At 45.8% G+C, this 20,683-nt stretch overlaps 1 protein-coding gene across 2 annotated transcripts in view; it reads right to left on the reverse strand.

Moving 5' to 3' along the window:
- Fto (FTO alpha-ketoglutarate dependent dioxygenase) overlaps positions 1–20,683 on the reverse strand; it is a 351,507-nt gene that overhangs the window by 244,873 nt on the left and 85,951 nt on the right. For both annotated transcript variants that reach the window (XM_021171161.3, XM_021171162.2), the window contains exons 2-3: positions 17,789–17,866; positions 6,838–7,456 (exon numbers count right to left, since the gene is read on the reverse strand). In XM_021171161.3, coding sequence (XP_021026820.1) covers positions 6,838–7,456; positions 17,789–17,866 — 697 coding nt within the window. The remainder of the gene's footprint in view (positions 1–6,837; positions 7,457–17,788; positions 17,867–20,683) is intronic.

Below are 20,683 nucleotides of genomic sequence, written 5' to 3' on the forward strand. Positions count from 1 at the left end.
TGTGATGGCTCCCATCTCACTCCAGGTTCAAGCCCAGTACCTCCTATGGCAACAGTACAAGTCCCTACCCTTTCCCTCCACATTCTCAACAGGATAAGCATTTCTGTCTTGCTCGCTGTTGCACGCTGATGACTACTTGGCAAACAGGAATGTGTACTGACTACTGAGTGAACCCAGGACAATTTCCTAGATGGTGAAAAGTGGGGAGGAGCACAGGACGTTTACGGAACCAAGAGAGTTCTGCAAAGATGTCAACCATTCGTCAAATCAGGTCTGAGACCTAAAGTAGAGATACTAGGAGGTGTGAGCAACAAATAAGTAACACTTTAAAAACTTACCAAGGCTCCACAACCTCCACCTGCAATTACAAGGTAGTTTTTCACTGTGCTGATGATACAGACTGTGGAGTGCAGAGCTAATGATACTCACTTCGCAGTAAAGATTCAAGATTCATCTAAACAAATTCTACCCTCAAAATGATACACCTTTCCCAAAACAGGAGCCCTAAGGTCCTAAGGTAGTTACTGCAGAGCCCTGACTCTCTAGACTATCACACATTGCACAAGAATGCATGGATTAGCATCCTTGGTCCTTCAGAAAGATCCAGAAACTAAAGATGAGAATCGATTACACTGGGCACTAGTTAAAAATTTATGGATTGTTTTTCCTATAAAGACAATGTGACAGGGAATTGTTCCTTCCAGAAAAACAAAACAAAACCCAACAACATGGTAACAGGGAGTTGGGAAGACAGTTCAGCAGGCAAGAGTCCTTGCTCTACAACCATCAGGACCTAAGTCCAAACCCCAGTGAGCACGTAACTGTGTAACCTCAGCAAGGGGGAAATGCTCTTCGAGACTTTGTGTCAAGGCAATGGGGGAGGGGGGAGGAATACCCACTGTCTCCTTTACTCTCCATACACACATGCACATGCAGAGTATCTGCACACCCACTTGGGTTGGTCTATTTTTTTTTAAGCTATTTTATTTGGGTTCTTACATCTGCCACCTTTTCCATCTCAATCCCTTCCAACACCCCAAACCAGGTAAGGAAGAAAGAAGGTTAGAGGGACAAGGGGGTGTTGAGTTCTTTTTAGACTACTTCCTGCTGAGGAGGCATTGAGTTCCTTGGGGCAAGTCCAAGCTTCATCTCTTCATGTCTTCTTATCTCTTTTCTCTCAACCACTTGACAATCCAACAACATCAGGAGCAGGAGCAGGAAGAACAGGAGCAGGAGCAGGAGGAGGAGGAGCAGGAAGAACAGGAGCAGGAGCAGGAGGAGCAGGAGCAGGAGGAGCAGGAGGAGCAGGAGCAGCAGGAGGAGCAGGAGCAGCAGGAGGAGCAGGAGCAGCAGGAGGAGCAGGAACAGCAGGAGGAGCAGGAGCAGCAGGAGCAGGAGGAGCAGGAGGAGCAGGAGGAGCAGGAGCAGGAGCAGCAGGAGGAGCAGGAGCAGGAAGAGGAGCAGGAGCAGGAGGAGCAGGAGCAGGAGGAGCAGGAGGAGCAGGAGCAGGAAGAGGAGCAGGAGCAGGAGGAGCAGGAGGAGCAGGAGCAGGAGCAGGAAGAACAGGAGCAGGAGGAGCAGGAGCAGGAGCAGGAGGAGCAGGAGGAGCAGGAGCAGGAGCAGGAAGAACAGGAGCAGGAGGAGCAGGAGCAGGAGCAGGAGGAGCAGGAGGAGCAGGAGGAGCAGGAGGAGCAGGAGGAGCAGGAGGAGGAGGAGCAGGAGCAGGAGGAGCAGGAGCAGGAGGAGCAGGAGCAGCAGGAGGAGCAGGAGCAGGAAGAACAGGAGCAGGAGCAGGAGGAGCAGGAGCAGGAGCAGGAAGAACAGGAGCAGGAGGAGCAGGAGCAGGAGCAGGAGGAGCAGGAGGAGCAGGAGGAGGAGGAGCAGGAGCAGGAGGAGCAGGAGCAGGAAGAGGAGCAGGAGCAGGAGCAGGAGGAGGAGGAGCAGGAAGAGGAGCAGGAGCAGGAGGAGCAGGAGGAGCAGGAGGAGCAGGAGCAGGAAGAGGAGCAGGAGCAGGAAGAGGAGCAGGAGCAGGAAGAGGAGCAGGAGCAGGAAGAGCAGGAGCAGGAAGAGGAGCAGGAGCAGGAGGAGGAGGAGCAGGAGGAGGAGGAGCAGGAGCAGGAGGAGCAGGAGCAGGAGGAGCAGGAGCAGGAGCAGGAGCAGCAGGACAAACAGCTGCCACCTTCTTCAGAGAGCCCCTATCCCTCTCTGGCATTTATTCCCTTTCCAGAGTCTCCCAGAATTAAACCATCTGCCGCTGGCAAAGATAACACCCCTGTTAGTGCAGGAGACAATCATAGGTAGCTGTGGTGGACAAACGGAAGCATCCCCATATCCCAAGTCTGGAATTAAAAAAAAAAAAACAAACATATTCACATAACATAACTGGGCTTTTAAAGAACCAAACCTCTGACAATGCACTTGCACACACTACACACATGCATGCATGCATGCATGCACACATAGGTGTACTCCCGCACAGAAGGATAACCAATAGCTAAAGTCTGAGTGGCATCTTTGAAGGAGTTTCAATCAAAGAACAAGATGTTGGACAATATTAACTATAAGTCTGAATGCCATCCCTGTTAAATTTCATTTTTCATAACTAGGAGTAACAAGCAATTGCCACCAAGCCTGAAATATATGAAAATCAAATACTTTGCCTATTTACATATGATTCCCCAAAGCCATTCCTGATTAAAAATTGTACCATTTCAATCTTCCTTCTAGAGATATCTATTAGCAGGAAATTCATGTGAAGTCCAATGAATTTAGAATATAATTACACGTATCCTATACAAATTACTTCTCAATGACTTCTTCTCGTGAAAATAGACCAGAGAGCGATGATCAGCTCAGTTTAAATATGCAGGAGACTCCCTGGGAAAAGGCAGTGAGAACGAGTCCACAAAGGCCTTAAGCTGCAGCTCATGCAAGTTTAGCAGGAAATAATCACTTCTGAGCTGAACTCCCAGTGCACCTTGGGAAGCACTCCATGGGTAAGCTGCACTCTCTGACTGGTGCCCCTCACTGCGCAACTGCAGCCCTGCTTCCTGTCTCCCCGTGAAGGCGAGAACCAAGTGATTCTGAGAGTCTCTTCCAGTTCCAAAGTGGCATCACTCCACAACTGTAATCTCGAGAGTACTCCTGACCTCAGCCAGTCTTTCAAGACAAGGAAAGATGTGACATGCCCTTGGGGTCCCAACACTGTCCAGGGCATCTAACATCTTTAGCAATGAATCCTTTGAAGAGATATTTGCACATGCTGTAACTTCTCTAGCCCTACTGGGCCCTAAACAGGACTTGAACCCAAGCTCTCTTTAAGTCCACCCTTACCATAGTTCTAGTGAAGATGTAGAGGCCAGAGAACTGCACACACCGTTTGTCACTTGGAAGAAATACAGCCACCGGGACATTTCAGGCCCTTGGTTTGCACACCAACTGACTCTAAACCACACAGATATAGAAGGTAGAGGAGGGCTCCATTTCACAGAATATATACATCCAGCCCACCCGAGTCCCCAGAGTGTATGTGCTGGAAAGTGTGTGCATGGAGGAGAAGCCCAGATGAAGGGAGGAGGGAAGAAGTCAGCACTGGAAGGGAAGGCTGTCCGAACATTCCCTTGACCTCTCTAGAAGCTGGACATTCCAACACTTTAAACCCACACTCCTGAAGCACTGTACTGCGCAGATGGAGCATGGGCCTCAGATGCAGGCTCAGAAACCACTCAGCTCAGGAAGCGACCCTGTAAGGCCAAAGGCCTCCCGCCTGAATCCTAACCCTGCCCTCACTAGCTGCGCCATGACCAACAAGTACCCTGTCTCCTCATCTGATAATAGGAACAGTCCAAGGACTGCTATTCATCCCTTAACAATGCAGATGTAGTCTGAGAATCACATCCTTGGGAATTTTATTCCTGTAGAAACAATACTGAGTGAACTCAGCCAGGCCTAGATGAAGCAAGCCAATCACTTCATACGGCCTCTTGATGCCCTCAAGAGACAGTGTCTATATGAGGTAGATAAAGCTACTGCACACTTACGGCATAGAACGCTACAGTGACTTCCTTAATATTTACAAGGAACACACACTAAAACAACAATAAGACAGAAAGATCACCTAGTAAACTCGTGTGGCACACAATCATTTCTGCCCATTCCCTGGGTAGCTGGACATGACAGGATATGCTGTCCGTACAAGGCGGCATCATAGGCTGCTCACATGCATTACTTAGCAACTCACTGTGCTGTGCTATTACAAAGTCACTAGATAATAGACAATTTTCAGATCCATTACAAGTTTAGAGAGCTAACGTCACGTATGTGGCCACTGATCAAAACAGCTTTCCACGGGGCATGACAGTGCTTCCCGGCTACATTAGTCACTGGGTATTGCAGACAAGATGAAACTGGCTAAAACACATGAGGTGCTGACAGTGTCTGGCCACAGCAGGTGCTCTGGGAAGAACCCCCAAGGGCTCTCACTATTATCTGATAGAGCCTGGGCATCTTGGAGATTAGGAGAACAAAGGAATCACACCTCTCTGCTCTTACAGACTGGATTTCTGCAAGTCTCTATTATTTTGCATGAAAATAATTCTTTGGGTTGGGAATTTAGCTCAGTGGTAGAGCACTTGCCTAGCAAGCGCAAGGCCCTGGGTTCGGTCCTCAGCTCTGGGGAGGAAAAAAAAAAGACAAAATATTTCTTTAAAAGTGCTTTTTACCATGAATTTATTAGAGTGAGAGTGTGTGTACTCGCGTGCGCGTGCGCATGCTCCTGAACCTTTATAGATAGAGATCTGAGGGCAATGATTTGCAGGAGTCAGTTCTCTCCTTTCCACCCTGTGGGTCCCTCTGGTACCTTTACCCCTGAGCCATTCCACTAGCCCAACAATTCTATGTCTGTACAATGTGCGTTTTTACCCTTCCCCAGTCTTAACTACTTCCCATCACAGATGCTTCATAGATGCTATTACCTGTTAACATCTTAACCTCCTTTCTCATGAGAGGGAAGTACAGCAGAGCCATCAGACTGCAGCCTGGAAACAGGACAGCAAGGAGTACATAGAGGCAGCCCTATGGCCGGCTATGGCTACGCCTGTGCCTGCGCCTACGCCTGCGCCTGGGCTACCACATGCACTGCAGCCACACACTGCAGCCACGCACTGCGGTGAGTTCTGAGAGCTGCCATCTCAGGAAGAGCTAACCAATCCCACTGTTCCCTGTGGAGTTCTCACGTCTCCAGCAGGGCCATGTCTGAGGTCAGAGGACACAGGCTCGTCCCTCAGATGGCACCGAATTACATCAGTGGACTTTTAGGTTGCCGTTACTACTGGAGACGTCATTGAAACTGGTGACTTCCAACCATTCATCTCATTCTTTGTTTTGGACTGAAAGCCCAGGGTAAATTTAGAAAAGATACTAATTATCCTGAGGACAAATTCGAGACCAGAAAAATGAAGACATTTAAGAGTGCCATAATCAGCTTCTAAACGCTGACACCATTGCATACACTAGCAAGATTTTGCTGAAAGGACCCAAATATAGCTGTCTCTTGTGAGACGATGCCGGGGCCTAGCAAACACAGGAGTGGATGTTCACAGTCAGCTATTGGATGTATCACAGGGCTCCCAATGGAGAAGCTAGAGAAAGTACCCAAGGAGCTAAAGGGATCTGCAACCCTATTGTTGGAACAACATGATGTACTAACCAGAACCCTGGAGCTCTTGTCTCTAGCTGCATATGTATCGAAAGATGGCCTAGTCGGCCATCAATGGAAAGAGAGGCCCATTGGACTTGCAAACTTTATATGCCCCAATATAGGGGAATGCCAGGGCCAAAAGAATGGGAATGGGTGGGTAGGGAAGTGGGGGGCGCTATGGGGGACTTTGGGATAGTATTGGAAATGTAATTGAGGAAAATATGTAATAAAAAAAAAAGAGTGCCATGAGACAGATTTTTTTTTTGGTCTTAAATAATTTTTCCAAAATAGTCATTCAAGCAAACAGAAAACAAATTACAACAACAGATGTCAGACAAAGCAACTGGAACTGTCAGAAAACAGTGACCTTAAAAGGGCTAGTGCGTTCTTTCAAAGGACTTAGCACTCTTGGTTTGCACAGGAAGTTCTAATACCTTATTACTTTGTCTAATAATCAGGTAATAAAAAACGTCTGAGACACTCTTGGGACTCTAGACACACAGAAACGAGAGCAGGAAAAGGTGGCAAGGTCAGCCAAGTCGGCAAGCTCCAGCTCTCTGCTCGACGGCGTTGGAACCTTAGAAGAGGCAAGGAGACTGGCCTGTCTGCCTACAGGAGGCATTTAACTGCTTCTGCCAAGCAGGGTCTTATAAAAATGACAGGAAGCCAAGAACAAGTCCATACCTGACAAATAACGACAATCGAGATGGTGATGTCAGGCCCAATAAAGCATTTTGGCAAGTTAAGAATGTGCACCTGTGAGAACTGAGGACGACTTGACAGACTCCTGTTTCCCTGGCTCTTTCTCGGCAAACTAATTGTGGTGACTGAAGAGTCTAACCTGAGCTTTACAGAGCCGCAACTGGTTGCACGGATCCAACAACTGCTGCTCTCCTGGGCATCAGGAAGACAAAACGACAGCGGTGCTTACATACAGAAGTATTCTGCGCATGATGGAACAATGAGCTAGAGAAGATTTAGATGGGGGAGAGGGGTGCTCTGCAGATATACTGGTGAGACAGGCCAGAAAAGGAAAGAACACCCAACACACAGACACGTGTGTGCTTACTCATCCTCAGAGCCTCAGTGGCTCTGGTCACACTGCCATCGAACATGCTTTCCCCCAGAGCAGACTGTACCTTCGAAGCTATAGCTGTACACTGCCACGGCTGACCTGTCCACCAGGTTCTCATCATGATGCCAGCTCACCGCCATCTTCCCCATGCCGAAATAGGGCTCCTCTTTCAAGTAGGGCATCTTCTGAGGATCCATGAAGTTTAGCAAAGTCACATTGTAGGCTGCTCTGCTCTTAAGGTCCACTTCATCATCGCAGGACGGCCCCACGCCGGCCCTGGGGAACTCTGCCATGCACAGTGGCACAGCATCTTCATTGGCCTTCTCTCTGACAGCCAGTTCTTCCAAGGCCTGGATAGTCTCCACCTGGAGGTAGTCATTGAGCTTTAGGAAGGTCTGACATGCAGCGGCGATCTCAGCCTCTGTGTACTTGACAGTGCAGCCCTTCACGGGCCAGGGCACCGTGAAGAGTCTGGTGTTCAAGTACTTGTAGGTGCAGCCTGGGTCCCCGATGAGGATGCGAGACACTGGGGTGAGCACATCTTTGCCTTGGATCCTCACCACGTCCCGAAACAAGCAGCCATGCTTATGCAGTGTGAGAAAGGCCTCAGGGATCTCCTTGTGCAGCTCCTCGGGTATGCTGCCGGACTCTCGGAAAACCAGTTTAGGGTATTTCAGCTGCCACTAAAATAAAACCAAAGAGGGGAAGACAGTTATGCATGGCTATCGTCTTCTCATTTCCAATAGTCTGCTTTCTTTTATAGAGTACAGGGAGAAACTAAACTAGGCAGTACTTTTTCCCAGCAGGGTTCTTACCTTGCCAGTCTAAAAAACAAACCTTATACAAAACCAATGCCCATACACTCGCCAGTGAGCACTGTCAGGCTGAAGCTCTAACTACTAATAATCTTCAACACAAACAAAAAGTGAGAATAACTGGCCTTTGCTCTCTCAGGCTTCCTGGGCCCACTTCTCCCCTCCTTCAAACCTTAAGGCCTTCGGCTTCACAGAAAATAAAATTTTATTCATGAACTGATTATTGTCAAGTGTTTACTTCATGCCAGGGGTTCTGATTCGCTCAGACTAGCTCATTTCTCACAGCTTGACACAGACTATCAGCTCCAGTTTACAGAGCCAACCCTGAAGCATTCAGGAACTCTGAAAACTTGCCCCAAGTCACACTGGTAAATGTTAGGCCAGGATTGAAGCCTCTGGGCTTCAGTGTCTGGCTGGCTCCAGTGGGAGTGATCTTAACTGTCTGACTGAACCCTTTCCAATTACGGGCAAACTGGCTTCTGGTCCAACATAGTCACCTAAAGAAAACTCACCTCTCTGGAAGGAAGAGAATGCAGGAAATTCTATGAACACAGGAGCCATGACAACTTGATTCCTGACTAGAATAATAGTGCCCAGAATATTCTACAAAAGGCAGTCATGGGAGAGGGTGTTCACACACACCCCACCCACTAACCCAGAAACACACAAGGACACTGCTCAGGACGGCTCTGGCTTTCCTGGAGCCACTTTCTCCTTTGCACGGGATTTCTGATTGTCCTTGTAAAGCAATCCGACTTGTTCCCTCTCAGTTTTAGGCTGAATCCTGTAAAGAAAGCCTAAGGGATATCAACCCACTTGCTTGTCCTCAGACCACTGTGCTGTTCAGGACTTCACACATGGTGGTGGGGGGGGGTAACATGCTCATTCCTGTGATGTGTGCATCCTGCTTCGTGTGCACTTGTGTACACATGTGTGCTGAAGCCAGAGATCAAGGCCAGCTGTCTTTGGTAATCACGCATTGACAGGGTCTCTCACTGATTGGCTAGGCTACCTGGCCAGTGAGCTACAGGAATCGGTCGGTCTCCACCTCCCCAGCTGTCTTAGTTAGGGTTTTACTGCTGTGAACAGACACCATGACCGAGGCAAGTCTTATTAAAAAACAAAAAACAAAAAAACAAAAAACAAAAAAACCCATTTAATTGGGGTTGGCTTACAGGTTCAGAAGTTCAGTCCATTATCATCAAGGTGGGAGCATGGCAGAATCCAGGCAGGCATGGCACAGGAGGAGCTGAGAGTTCTATGTCTTCATCCAAAGGCTGCTAGTGGAAGACTGACTTCCAGGCAACTAGGGTGAGGATCTTATACCCACACCCACAGTGACACACCCATTCCAACCAGGTCACACCTATTCCAACAAGGCCACACCTTGAGATGATGCCACTCCCTGGTCCAAGGATATACAAACCATCACATTCCATTCCCTGGTCCCCATAGACTTGTTCAAACACATGAGTCTATGGGGGCCACACTTAAACATAGCATAATACAAATTGCATTTAGTCCAACTTTCAAAGTCCTCATAGTCTATAGCAGTCGCAACAATGTTAAAAGTCCAAAGTTCAAGGTCTCTTTTGAGATTCATTCAACTTAATAAACTATTACCCAAAGCAAGGCAGGAAACCAGCTAGGCAAACTCCAAACTCTGCATCTCCATGGCTGATGTCAAAGCGGTCTTCAGATCTCCACTCCTTTTTCATCTTTGTTGACTGCAACAAACTGCTTTCTCCTGGGCTGGTTCCACTCCCTGTTAGCAGCTTTCCTCAGCATGTGTCCCATGGCTCTGGCATCTTTAACATCTTTGAGTCTCCAAGGCAATTTCAATGTTACAGCTTATTGTTTCAGTGTCTTTGGATTCCACTTGATCTTTTGGACTCCTCCTAAGGGCTGGCATCACTTTTCCAGCTCTGCCCTCTGTAGCACTCTAAGATCAGGTTGATCCACTCCACTACGGCTGCAGTTCTTGGTGATCACTCCATGGTACTGACATCTCCAATACACTGGGGTATTCCACTCCAACTAGGCTTCACCAATAGCCTCTCATAGGCTCTCTTCAGGGTGCCAAGCCTCAAATCCTTTGCATGACCCCTTCAGTCCTGGGCCATCAACTACAGCTGAGGCTTCACCTTCTCCAATGGCCTTCCCTGGCCTCTCACAGTGCTAAGCCTCAGCTTCTCTCCATTATCCCTTCATTCCTTCACAAGCAGTACCACCTGATTGACTCTTAAACATTACCAAGTCCAGCCGCAGCATGAGGTACAACCTTGGGTATCTCTAGAACACAGCTTCTTTGTGCTCCCAGCAAACAATTTCCAGAAGATTTCATCTCAGTGATGCTGGTCTCTTCTTAATCACTGCTAATTCCTTAGCTCCAGCTAATCAGCATCAATTTTCCCAGTAGTTCCTTCCATTCTTAACTCTAGAGCTAGAGCCACATGGCTGAAGCTGCCAAGTTCTGCTGCTTACAGGAACTAGAACATGATCCCCTTGTCCTATTACATTATCACTAGCTTTATGTTTTCTAAATCCTTCACTGCCTAAGCTTGGCTATCCTGGTTCTTGCTCTGTAGATTGACCTTGAATGCAGAGATCAGCATGCCTGTCTCCTGAGATTAAAGGTGTGTACTACCATGCCTGGATTTAATTTAGCTGGGTAGGATCTTGCCCCAAGGTCCCACTCCCTTAATCTGTTATCTCCTAGAACACAGGAATTTGTTCCATTTCACTTCCTGGTACTCCTTTAATACTCAAACCATATATTTTATATTTTTCCTTTCTAAGCTTGCTATGCTTGTTCAAACTTCTCTTCATAAGACTTAACCAGAGAACAAAGTCTCTGCTGGGCTTTTTTGAAACTTCTTTGGTCAATGCAATTATTCCAAGTCTCTTCACCTTAGCCTCAGGCAAACTTTTCAGACAAGGGCAAAAAATAGCCACATTCTTCACCAAAATACCACAAAACCAGTCTTTATGCCACATTCTGAAATTCTTCTCCTTTGAAATCTCTTGGGCCAGGTCAACACAGTTCAAATTACTCCCAGCAACTAAGTCTTCCATATTCCTACTAGGATGACCCATTAAGCCCCATTTAAAGCATTCCATTGTTTTCCAAATACAAAGTCCCAAAATCCACATTCTGTCAAATAAAAGCATGGTCTGGCCTATCACAGCAATACCCCACTTCTGGTACCAACTTCTGTATTAGTTAGGGTTTTACTGTTGTGAACAGACACCATGACCAAGGCAAGTCTTATAAAAAAAAAAAAAAAACATTTAATTGGGGTTGGCTTACAGGTTCAGAAGTTCAGTCCATTATCATCAAGGTGGGAGCATGGCAGTATCCAGGCAGGCATGGCACAGGAGGAGCTGAGAGTTCTATGTCTTCATCCAAAGGCTGCTAGTGGAAGACTGACTTCCAGGCAACTAGGGTGAGGATCTTATACCCACACCCACAGTGACACACCCATTCCAACCAGGTCACACCTATTCCAACAAGGCCACACCTTAAGATGATGCCACTCCCTGGTCCAAGGATATACAAACCATCACACCAGCATTGGATGTCAGACCAATAGCACCAATGTGCACCACAGCTCCTGGCCACCCACATGAGGACTAGAAATCCAACCTCAGGTCTTCAAGCAACAGACTGTTATTACTACAGCATAACCTAGCCTATTCTGGCTCATTTATAGCATGGGGAGAGGGCAGTCCTGCAAGATTCTACAGGAAGTAGAGAAAAGCAGAACACACTCATGGAGTCTGACTGAGTGAGAAAGGAACTCACTGAGTAAGGAGAGTAAGTGCCCTGGCTCTCGGTGAGCCGGATGATCACAAGTTTGATGTGACAAGAGCACTGGCACGTTGCTGGACTGTCACTGACACTGCCAGAGATCCCTTCAGAGCTTACCAGTGCTCTGCTTCACTTACCCCAACTGGAAAATGGAGACAATGTCACACTTTTTTATCTACACAGCCCAGGAAGACAGCAACACACACCCATATGCAGAGAACATTCTGGAACCATATCTTGTCTCAAAACAGGGAGAAGAGAAAGGAGGAGGAGGCAGATGGAAATAATAATAATAATGATAGTAATAGTAATACTAATAAGAAGGTTTAGGTGTAACTCTGGGATGTGTTGGGGAAAGGACTGAATGGCAAAGGCATGGAGAAGAAATGGTTGAGAAGGACTGACGAGAACTGTGGGGAGGACTGAAAAGGTTCTACAACTATTCTGTTTATACAACTAACAACAGATCATTTACTTGTACAGATATATGTTGTGCTATTCATATTATAGAATGTGTCAAAGACTTTTTAAAGGATTAGTGAATTTGAATGTATGTTTTTCAAATGTTTGTACAAAATGAAGCACACAATAACTAAGTCCTAATTGAAGAAAATATTTGTAACCTATATGGTAAAAATAGAATATTCTTAGTAAGAGGCTAGCTATATATGTGTGATGCATATATACACATAATAACAATTCAAGAAAAAGAGGCCATGAATTTGATAGAGGGCAGAGGTAGGTGGTATATCACAGGGTTTGGAGGGAGAAAAGAAAAGGAAAAATGATGTAAAATAATCTTAAAATTCTTTTAATTGAAAAATAAAATATACAGTGCTAACAAGAGCTTACTGTTTTTAAATTATTTTTAAAAAGCACATAAGTACAGAAAAATAGACTCAAGAAAAACATGGTCAAAAGTTGTAAATGCTGCTGCCCTCTCCCCTTGCCCCCCACCCCCACTCCCACCCCCGCATGTACTTCATATATTTTAGGTTTTTTTTTTTATTGATTTTCATGATTTTCTAAAATACATGGAAACTACTTTGAGTCAAAAAGAAATCAGCAAAAGACTATTTTAATCTAATTTTTTTTCATGGCAATTCTTCCATTTGCCAGGAAATTATTCTTGATGGTATGATAAGATGCTTCTGGGTCGTCAGCCATCCTCAGAATGCCTGCCTCTGTGTGAACCTGATGTACTTCCCCACAACGAGAAAGAACGAGGAATGATAGCAGGCTCTCTCTGCCACAGCCTCACACAAGATGAATGGGAGAAAATGCCTACCCGACATGTCCTGGTTAAACTAGGACCTGATGCACAGAACAGCTACAGACATTAGTTAAGGACTGTCTTTAGAAAGAACAGCGAGGAACTTTGGAGAAGAGATGAACATTAAATAATCTGAGTTCATCCTGTCAGACGAGCGGGTTCACGTTCCGTTTAGACAGGTACATGAGCAACATCAGATAGCACACAGTAATTTGGAACAGCTGTTGGCAGACTTTCAAATATGTTAGTGTAATTTTTTTGATTAATCCTGTTAAAGTTTTTCCAGGGAGTACACAGTCGTGAAATTACACTATCGCTGGTTTGCTTGCACTCTATATTTCTTGAGGCCCATGAACACTTACTTCTAGGGCATAGAAGATGATGTTTAGTTTAGTATTTGGAAAGGAATGTCGGCCATAATGGGCCAATATGCTGGCTCTAATCAATGGACTGGAAGGTCTGCAACGCTGGCTCTCCAGGGAGACTTCATCTTGCCCATCCTGTTGCACTACATATAAATTCCATCTTTCCTTCCTACCAAGGTATGGTCTGAAGGACTTTCATCATTCTGAGAAGACAGGCACAGTACTGAGTGAGTAACCCACTTGTTTACAGGAGGTCGGTCAAATGAGGCCCAATAGAACCCTATCTTCAACTGAGAGAACACAACTTACTACCTGTAAGCTGCCTGAGAAACATCTTCTCCTGACTATGTCCGTGGCCAGGGCCAATGAGAATCCATCTATACCCTGTTATCACAGGCTCTGCTGCTAACACCTCATGCTTGCATTCTGAGCATCACACACACTGTCCTTCATAATGTTGTCTACCTAATTTTTATTGACAATCATCCCAATACTAAAAGGCCAGGCATTTGGCTGCGCCTCCAGCTGGATCATGCCATGCAGAGCCCAGGGGAAGTGCGGTTCTGAAGCCCCATGGAGGATCTGCCATGGCTGTTACTACCAGGTGGGTGGAACCAAACTGATGCTCTGCTAGTGGTGGGGCGTGGGTTCATGCAGTCATTTACTTAACAGCCCATGCTATTGTGTGTGTGTGTGCTTCACATCCAGCTAGTGCTAGTTATGCACCAGACATTGGATAACATCCATAAATATGTTGATAAAAGTAAGTTAGGGCCTACAGATAGTATCTCGTATTTTACCTGCATAGACAGGATGGAAAGTGAAGGAGTCCCACTGCAGAAGGCCAAGTACACAGTTATAGGATGAGAGGAGAGTTGGAGAGGAAAACCTGGAAAAACCCTCACTTGGGGCAGGGGGGAGGAGGAAGTGTTGGCTCAGTGGGAAAAGGCACTTGCCACCAATCCTGATGACCCGCATTATAAGGAGAGAACCAACTCCCACAAATTGTCCTCTGACCTCCATATGTGCACAGTGGCACCACACATGTACACACTCAGGCAAAATAAAAGCACGGAAACCATCTTAAGATGTCTTGGGATATTCTGTTGAAGCAAAGGAAGAGTGGAGAAGCTGGGAGGCAGCTGCAGCAGGAACATGGCTACAGCAAGAACGCCGCAGCTTTGGTCCCAGGGCAATCGGCAGGGACAGAAAGCAGTCACGAGACACCTTACCAGTGGGATTTCCTGGGACATTAACAGAATATACAGTATTTACATAAGGGCATTTTTCTTAGGGTAAACAGACAGTGGAGGGGAGGAGGGTAGAGGCAGACACAAGGTAGAAGAAGGGCAGGCAGGGTCAAAGTACAGCAAGGTGCTCTCAGACACTGGTGTCTGTCAGATCCACAGTAGGTGAGGGATAAGAGGCTGGCCAGAGGGCTGGGTCTACCTACCGGTAGCTTTGTGAATGTTAAGTGGACACACTGAGTTTGTACTTTACCTCAGAAACGAGGGGGACTCAGCAAAGTAAACAAAGCAAGGAGGGACACATGGACACATTTCTAAGAGTGCAGTTCTGGTGGCACTGGAGGGCACCTACCTGGATAAGACAGAAAGCTACAGATGGGAGATAAGCATGGCCTTTAAGTATACTGGCAATGGGGGGCAGGAGAGATGGCTCAGAGGTTAAGAACACCGACTGCTCTTCTAGAGGTCCTGGGTTCAATTCCCAGCAACCACATAGTGGCTCACAACCATCTGTAATGGGGATCTGATGCCCTCTTCTGGTATGTCTGAAGACAGTGACAGTATTCTCACATATATGAAAAAAAAAAAAGTATACTGGCAATGGCAGGAATCTGAGACATTCTGGAGAAGTAAAATTGCCAGAACCTGATGGCAACAGAAGCAATGAGGAGCAGTTGAAGATAGTAAGATTCCTAACCTGAAGAACAGGATCAGGGGACCCCACTAGGCACAAAAGATGAGCCAGTGCTGAAGAGCATGGGTCCCTAATAAAATGGAAGTCGTGGCCTGTGACGGGCATGCACTAAGCCTTTTTGTCTCCTCTTCCTATTCCTGGGCAAGTTCCTCCTAACTGGGTCACCATTTGACCTCTGAACCCTTTGGCCTTCCTTAGACCCAGGGCTTCCCACCTGACCTAGTCACATGGCTTGTGAAGGTCCTCCCACACAAGGAAGGTCAAAGAAAGCAGGGACCTTTGGTCACCCCACACAACTTTATCTTTAACTCCCACAGCACTGCAGGGCCTCAATGGGGAGGCTACAGAGCACACGATCACCTAATATGGATCGTATTGAGGTGGGTGTTAGTGGGAAATTTTCAGGTAGAACCTTCTAGGACACAATCAGGACTGAGGGCTTGTGGGCATCACAGATAAGCAAACATGGGAAGAGTTAGTGGGCACTGGAAAAAGGGCAAACTGTCTCAGAAGGACTAACAGATGCAGGAAAAGACGGAAGCAGCAGAGATTAACCAGAGAGCTCCACAGAGCCAGGGATGAGGCCTGGTCCTTAGACTTCCTGCTGTTAAAGCTCAAAAAGGCTGTAACCCTCTCTGTGCCCCAGTGTCCTCGGCTCCAAAGTGAGCTGCACAGCCGCTGCCACGGGGGACTTGGTGGCATTTAAATGAGCTAATGCAATGCAATGCAATGCCCTGACTCAGCTCTGGTCCTAATGGCACAGGAGGAAAGGGCACACAGGACAACCTGGGACCAGCACTACTGAAGGGAATGCTCTGGGATCGGGACAGTCTGTCTTCTCACTATGTCACTGAGTGTTTCCTGTGTCCTGAGACAAGCTATCAGACACTCCCTCTGTTGTCCTACTTCCAACTGTTGACACTGCTGATTCCTAGTCATTTTCCAGGTGTTTACAGCTGTAACATGGAGCAGAGAGAAGCAGAAAGGGCCCAGCCTCAGAGCCACGTCAGTGGGAGGCTGGCCTCCAGCTGTGATGCTCAGCCATGAACTCATTCTCTCCTGATGGTTCAAACAGCAGGAAAACATGCCTTGGCTCCCTCAAACTTGAGGGAGACGGTGACTTGTGGGGGAAATCACTAAAACTGGTGTGGCAATATTTTGTGAATATGAGCATTCACAAAACAGCACAGTGCCTGGCCCAGGCTGAGACAGCTAACATGCCTGAATGCTAGCTGGGTGACATCAGAATTTTACCACAAGCTGGTTTGACATTCCTATAAAAAGGCTGTGTAAGGGACTCAAATGTTGGACCTGAACCATCCATTCCTGTCATTTATAAAATGGGAAAAAAAAACCCACAAAAACTATGTATACACAATTATATACACAATAGGATATTACATAACCATAAGAGAGAAAATCCTATCACACACACCAACAGGGATGGAACTGGAGAATATTAACTTGAATGAAACCAGCCAAACACAGTAAGACAAAGTACACATGATTTCACCGAGTGCTGTAGAACAGAGCAAAGTCTCTACAGATGGGAAAAGGGAGCATGATGCAAGGACAGAAAGAGGAGACACATGAGGGAGACTGGGAAGGATGCTGGGGAGCAGCCTCAATAGTAGAAGGTCACCATGGGCTCATGTGCAGGATACCACACCACGATGGTCAATATGGGCTACCTATTAATTTTAAGTACTTTCAGTTCGCCCTTTAAGAGTAAGTTTCTTCAACCGTTCATTTTTGTCCCTGTTTTGCTTCTACTTTTATTCTGTTTTGGTTGATGCAGGTCAGCTCTGAACTCTTGGGCTTGACCACCCAAGAAGCAGGATCTGTAAGTACATACTTACAGCATGCATGCATACACACATGTATATATACATACATGCATGCATACACACATACATACATACACACATACATGCATACATACATACAAGCACAGCCTATAGAACAAGCTTTCCAGAAGCTCAAGGCTTATCAGCAGATAACTATATTTAACATGATCACTAAGAAGCCTGCAGGGGTTGTCTGTTTGTATCTGGGTGGGTTTGTTTGTTTGTTTATTTGTTTGTTTCCTGTCCCTGGTGTGTGGCAGGCCAAAGCACAGCAGGCTATCACCTTTCCCATTTAGTTCTTCATGTTCTTACACAACACAAAATTGGAAGTGGCTGGAAGCTACATGGAGACAACTGAGTACCAGAAGATCAATGGGTTTCTCTCCAAGTCCTCTGAGCTTACTGCTTCTGCTTGCTTCAAACTGTCTTTTTACATTTCTTTTTGTGCGTTGTAAAACAAATACATGTTCGCTGCAGATGACCTGGCTGACCAGATAAGCTATGAGAGAGCTCTATCACTACTGGATATGATATTTCTGAAATCATCCCTCTCTTTCACAATGCCACCTCCTGAGGAAATGTGTATGTGGCCTCGATTGTCAGGGTTATAATGGACATGCAGGTGTTACCAGGGACAGGAGAAGAGGACAAAATTGTATTCTATGCAGGACAAAATCAAGACAAACAAACAAAAAGCCTGCATGAGCAGAGAGGTGTACAAAGGCAGGAAGACGCGCAGGTGCTGGGCAGTGGAAACAGTGCGCTTTGTCTAGACAGAGTTTAAAGAGAAAGCAGATAGGGAGGGAGGCATGTGCTCTAGGGACGTTGCATGGCCTGGGACCAGGCCCCTGAGTGCAATTTGCACCCTAGCAGTTCCACTGATCAAATACAGAGGCGAAATTGGTAAAATAAATAAATAGTAACAAACAAACAAACAAATAAATAAGTAGCAAAGCATCTTACCTGCTGATAGAACTCATCATCTTTGGGGGTCAGGTAAGGAAGCCAAGTGTCTTCAAGCTCCTCAAGGAGCCTCAGTTTCTGGTTAGAAATAAGAATTACATATTACTGAATAAAAAGTGACCTCAAGTATAGAGTAGTATATTATCTTCCAACAAAACACGCACGAAAATCTTAATGAACTTGAAGGTAGACGCTTTTAAACGTCTTTAATTATAAGATGTACAAAGCAGCCTATCAGAAATGATCCTACTCACTGTCACAGTTCCTGAGGCAATCTCACTCAGTCCGCTTGCATCTTTGCCATCAGGGTCTTCTCATGACCTAAGTGACCTGGGATCAGTTAACACTGATCTTATTATGTCTTCCAGCATAAACGTTCCTGTCCGCGCAACCTGAGACAGCTAAATGTTCTGTGACAGCACCCCTGGAAATACCCAGTAAAGTAAAGCCATCTCCTCTTGGAACACTGGGGTACCTGGGATGCTCACTCCTGCTGTAAACGTTTATTTAAACGTGTCCGCATCCAGTAGTGCTCCCTTTTCCAAGTTATCTCGTTTTATGTGTGAGTGTTTCGTCTGCATGTTTGTATGCGCACCACATGCTTGGCCAGTGCACATGAAGGTCAGAGTTGGATCTGACCTCCGGGAACTGGAGTTGCAGATGGTTGTAAGCTGCCACGACTGTGCTGGGAACTGAACCTGAGTCGTCTGGAAGAACGAGAAGTGCCTGTAATTGCTGAACCACCTCTTCAGCCCCAAACAGTGCCTTTTTAAAAGTAATCTTTCATCTCTAAAACATTAGCAAGTTTATGTTAAGCTTCTTTGCTTTCTTTTCCAATTTTATAAAGCACCATTTTGTAAGTATCCATCTAGCAAGAGGATCCATCTAGCATTTTGTAAGTATCCATCTAGCAAGAGGATCCATCTAGCATTTTGTAAGTATCCATCTAGCAAGAGGATCCATCTAGCATCCTCTTCAAACAGAATCAACTATTTGAACAAGTAATTGCAACAAGGAGACTTTACATTGCTTAACCTTATATTTAGGCATCTATAGAGCCTGTGTTTACATGTAACATATACACGGCATATATGAGTGTAACACACACACACACACACACACACTCACACCTGTTCATACTAGTTATCTGGAAGAAAAAACAGCAGAAAGTAGTTTTCATATAATATCGGAACCTTTAAAGCAGATCACTAGGGCCGTTGTTAGGAAGCGATGGCTCACTAAGAACAGGAAGGTATATGGCTCTGGACCAGTGTGGGCCTACCGGAGAGGTAGAGATCAGCACATCCAAATGGTCTTGTTCCCCACCAACTCTAGATGACCTATACTGTGCACCACCCACCCAAACAGACATGGTAGCCCAGAGTATCAACCTCTCCACCCCAGGAAATCAGCCTTCACTCACAACCTACCATGATCACAGCAGTACAGAGCAAGCACCTCTGAAACCCTAGACCTTTTACATTGTCATCCAAAGTAAGTAACCAAAAGGGACTAGAAATTTAACAACTAGTACACACACAAGAAACAAAACAGTATGTTCTATTTTGCACACAATTCTATTTATCTAATCAGTCTTCCATTTTGATGCTATTTTCCTACTCATAATGCTGAATGACTTTCTAAATAAGGTGTGGTCACTGACCATTAGGAAGGAGCTATAATAGCAGCATAGCACAAGTCATTTAATTCCCTAATTGGCTAATGTTTTATCTTCTTTCAGCAGCAGCCACTGTCATAGATATAAAAAGAACTAATGATATTCCCATGAATATACACTCTCACATTTATGTGCACTTCCACTACCTTAACCAAAACCTACATTCAATTTTCATTTGAAGCCCAGGAAAGCCTGCACTTCCCTGTGATCTTTCAACTAGTTCTTAGGGCGTTTTATAAACACAAAGCACTACAATATTTATAAATGCCACGAAAAAATTAAATACTGAATAATTCAGACGTTCCACCTTACAAATACCACCTTAAAAATCTCTCCACAAGAGTCTACCATTAAGCCTAAGCCATGTATATGGTATGTATTTCCAAGAGAAATTCCATACTTCATTTAAGATAAGTCTAAAGATCAAGAGAGCTACCTCACAGGCCCACAGGCATCAGTGGAGGATGAAACTGTTTGTGATTAATGCATCTACTAAATTATTATATAAACAAACATTTTTAGCTCAGCTGATGTGTAGACCATCAAACATGCATAAGGCATTACACCTGAAAGGCTGTGTCCAATGATGACATTACTCAAAAATGCTCCTACTATGCAGAAAGACGAGCATTGTCTTACTCTGCAGGAATTTTGCTTCTAGCATCTTCAACACTGTGAACTACCTATTGACCATAACTATCTACCACCTATTCAAACGTATTACCTATTGATTATTAACATGGCATCCAATACAAAACCACAAACTTATGCTTCAGGGCTTGTTTCAGGAAAGACATCCTCCTGTCCATGTGCAATGAAGCATTTGTTGGGGAACACTCACAGCCAAACACACTGGAGTGAGGAGAGCAATCCAGATCTGGGGTTCCTTTGTGCCAAATGCTAGCCGGTCAGCACAGCACAGGAGAGCACACAGGCTGAAGGCAGAGGGGCTCACACTGAATCAGCATCTTTGGCCAGCAATAGTGCCTCGATGAATCCACAAAGCTGGGACCTACCTACCAGCTTCGCGGCTGTCACACCTGTGACAAATGCCACATAGCTAGAAAGGGCTCAGAGCCTGACTCTCCCACCTGATAGGAGAGTCACAGAAAAGCCCTCCCAGCCCTCCTGTGCTACCAACAGCCTACTACTACCTCACATTTAAAAAGCTGCAACTCAAAAAGACGAAATGTCGCATGTTGGAAACTGTAGGCCTC

Source organism: Mus caroli, unplaced genomic scaffold (genome assembly GCF_978045245.1).
Source record: "Mus caroli unplaced genomic scaffold, Mus_caroli_1 scaffold_10, whole genome shotgun sequence".
Taxonomy (NCBI): domain Eukaryota; kingdom Metazoa; phylum Chordata; class Mammalia; order Rodentia; family Muridae; genus Mus; species Mus caroli.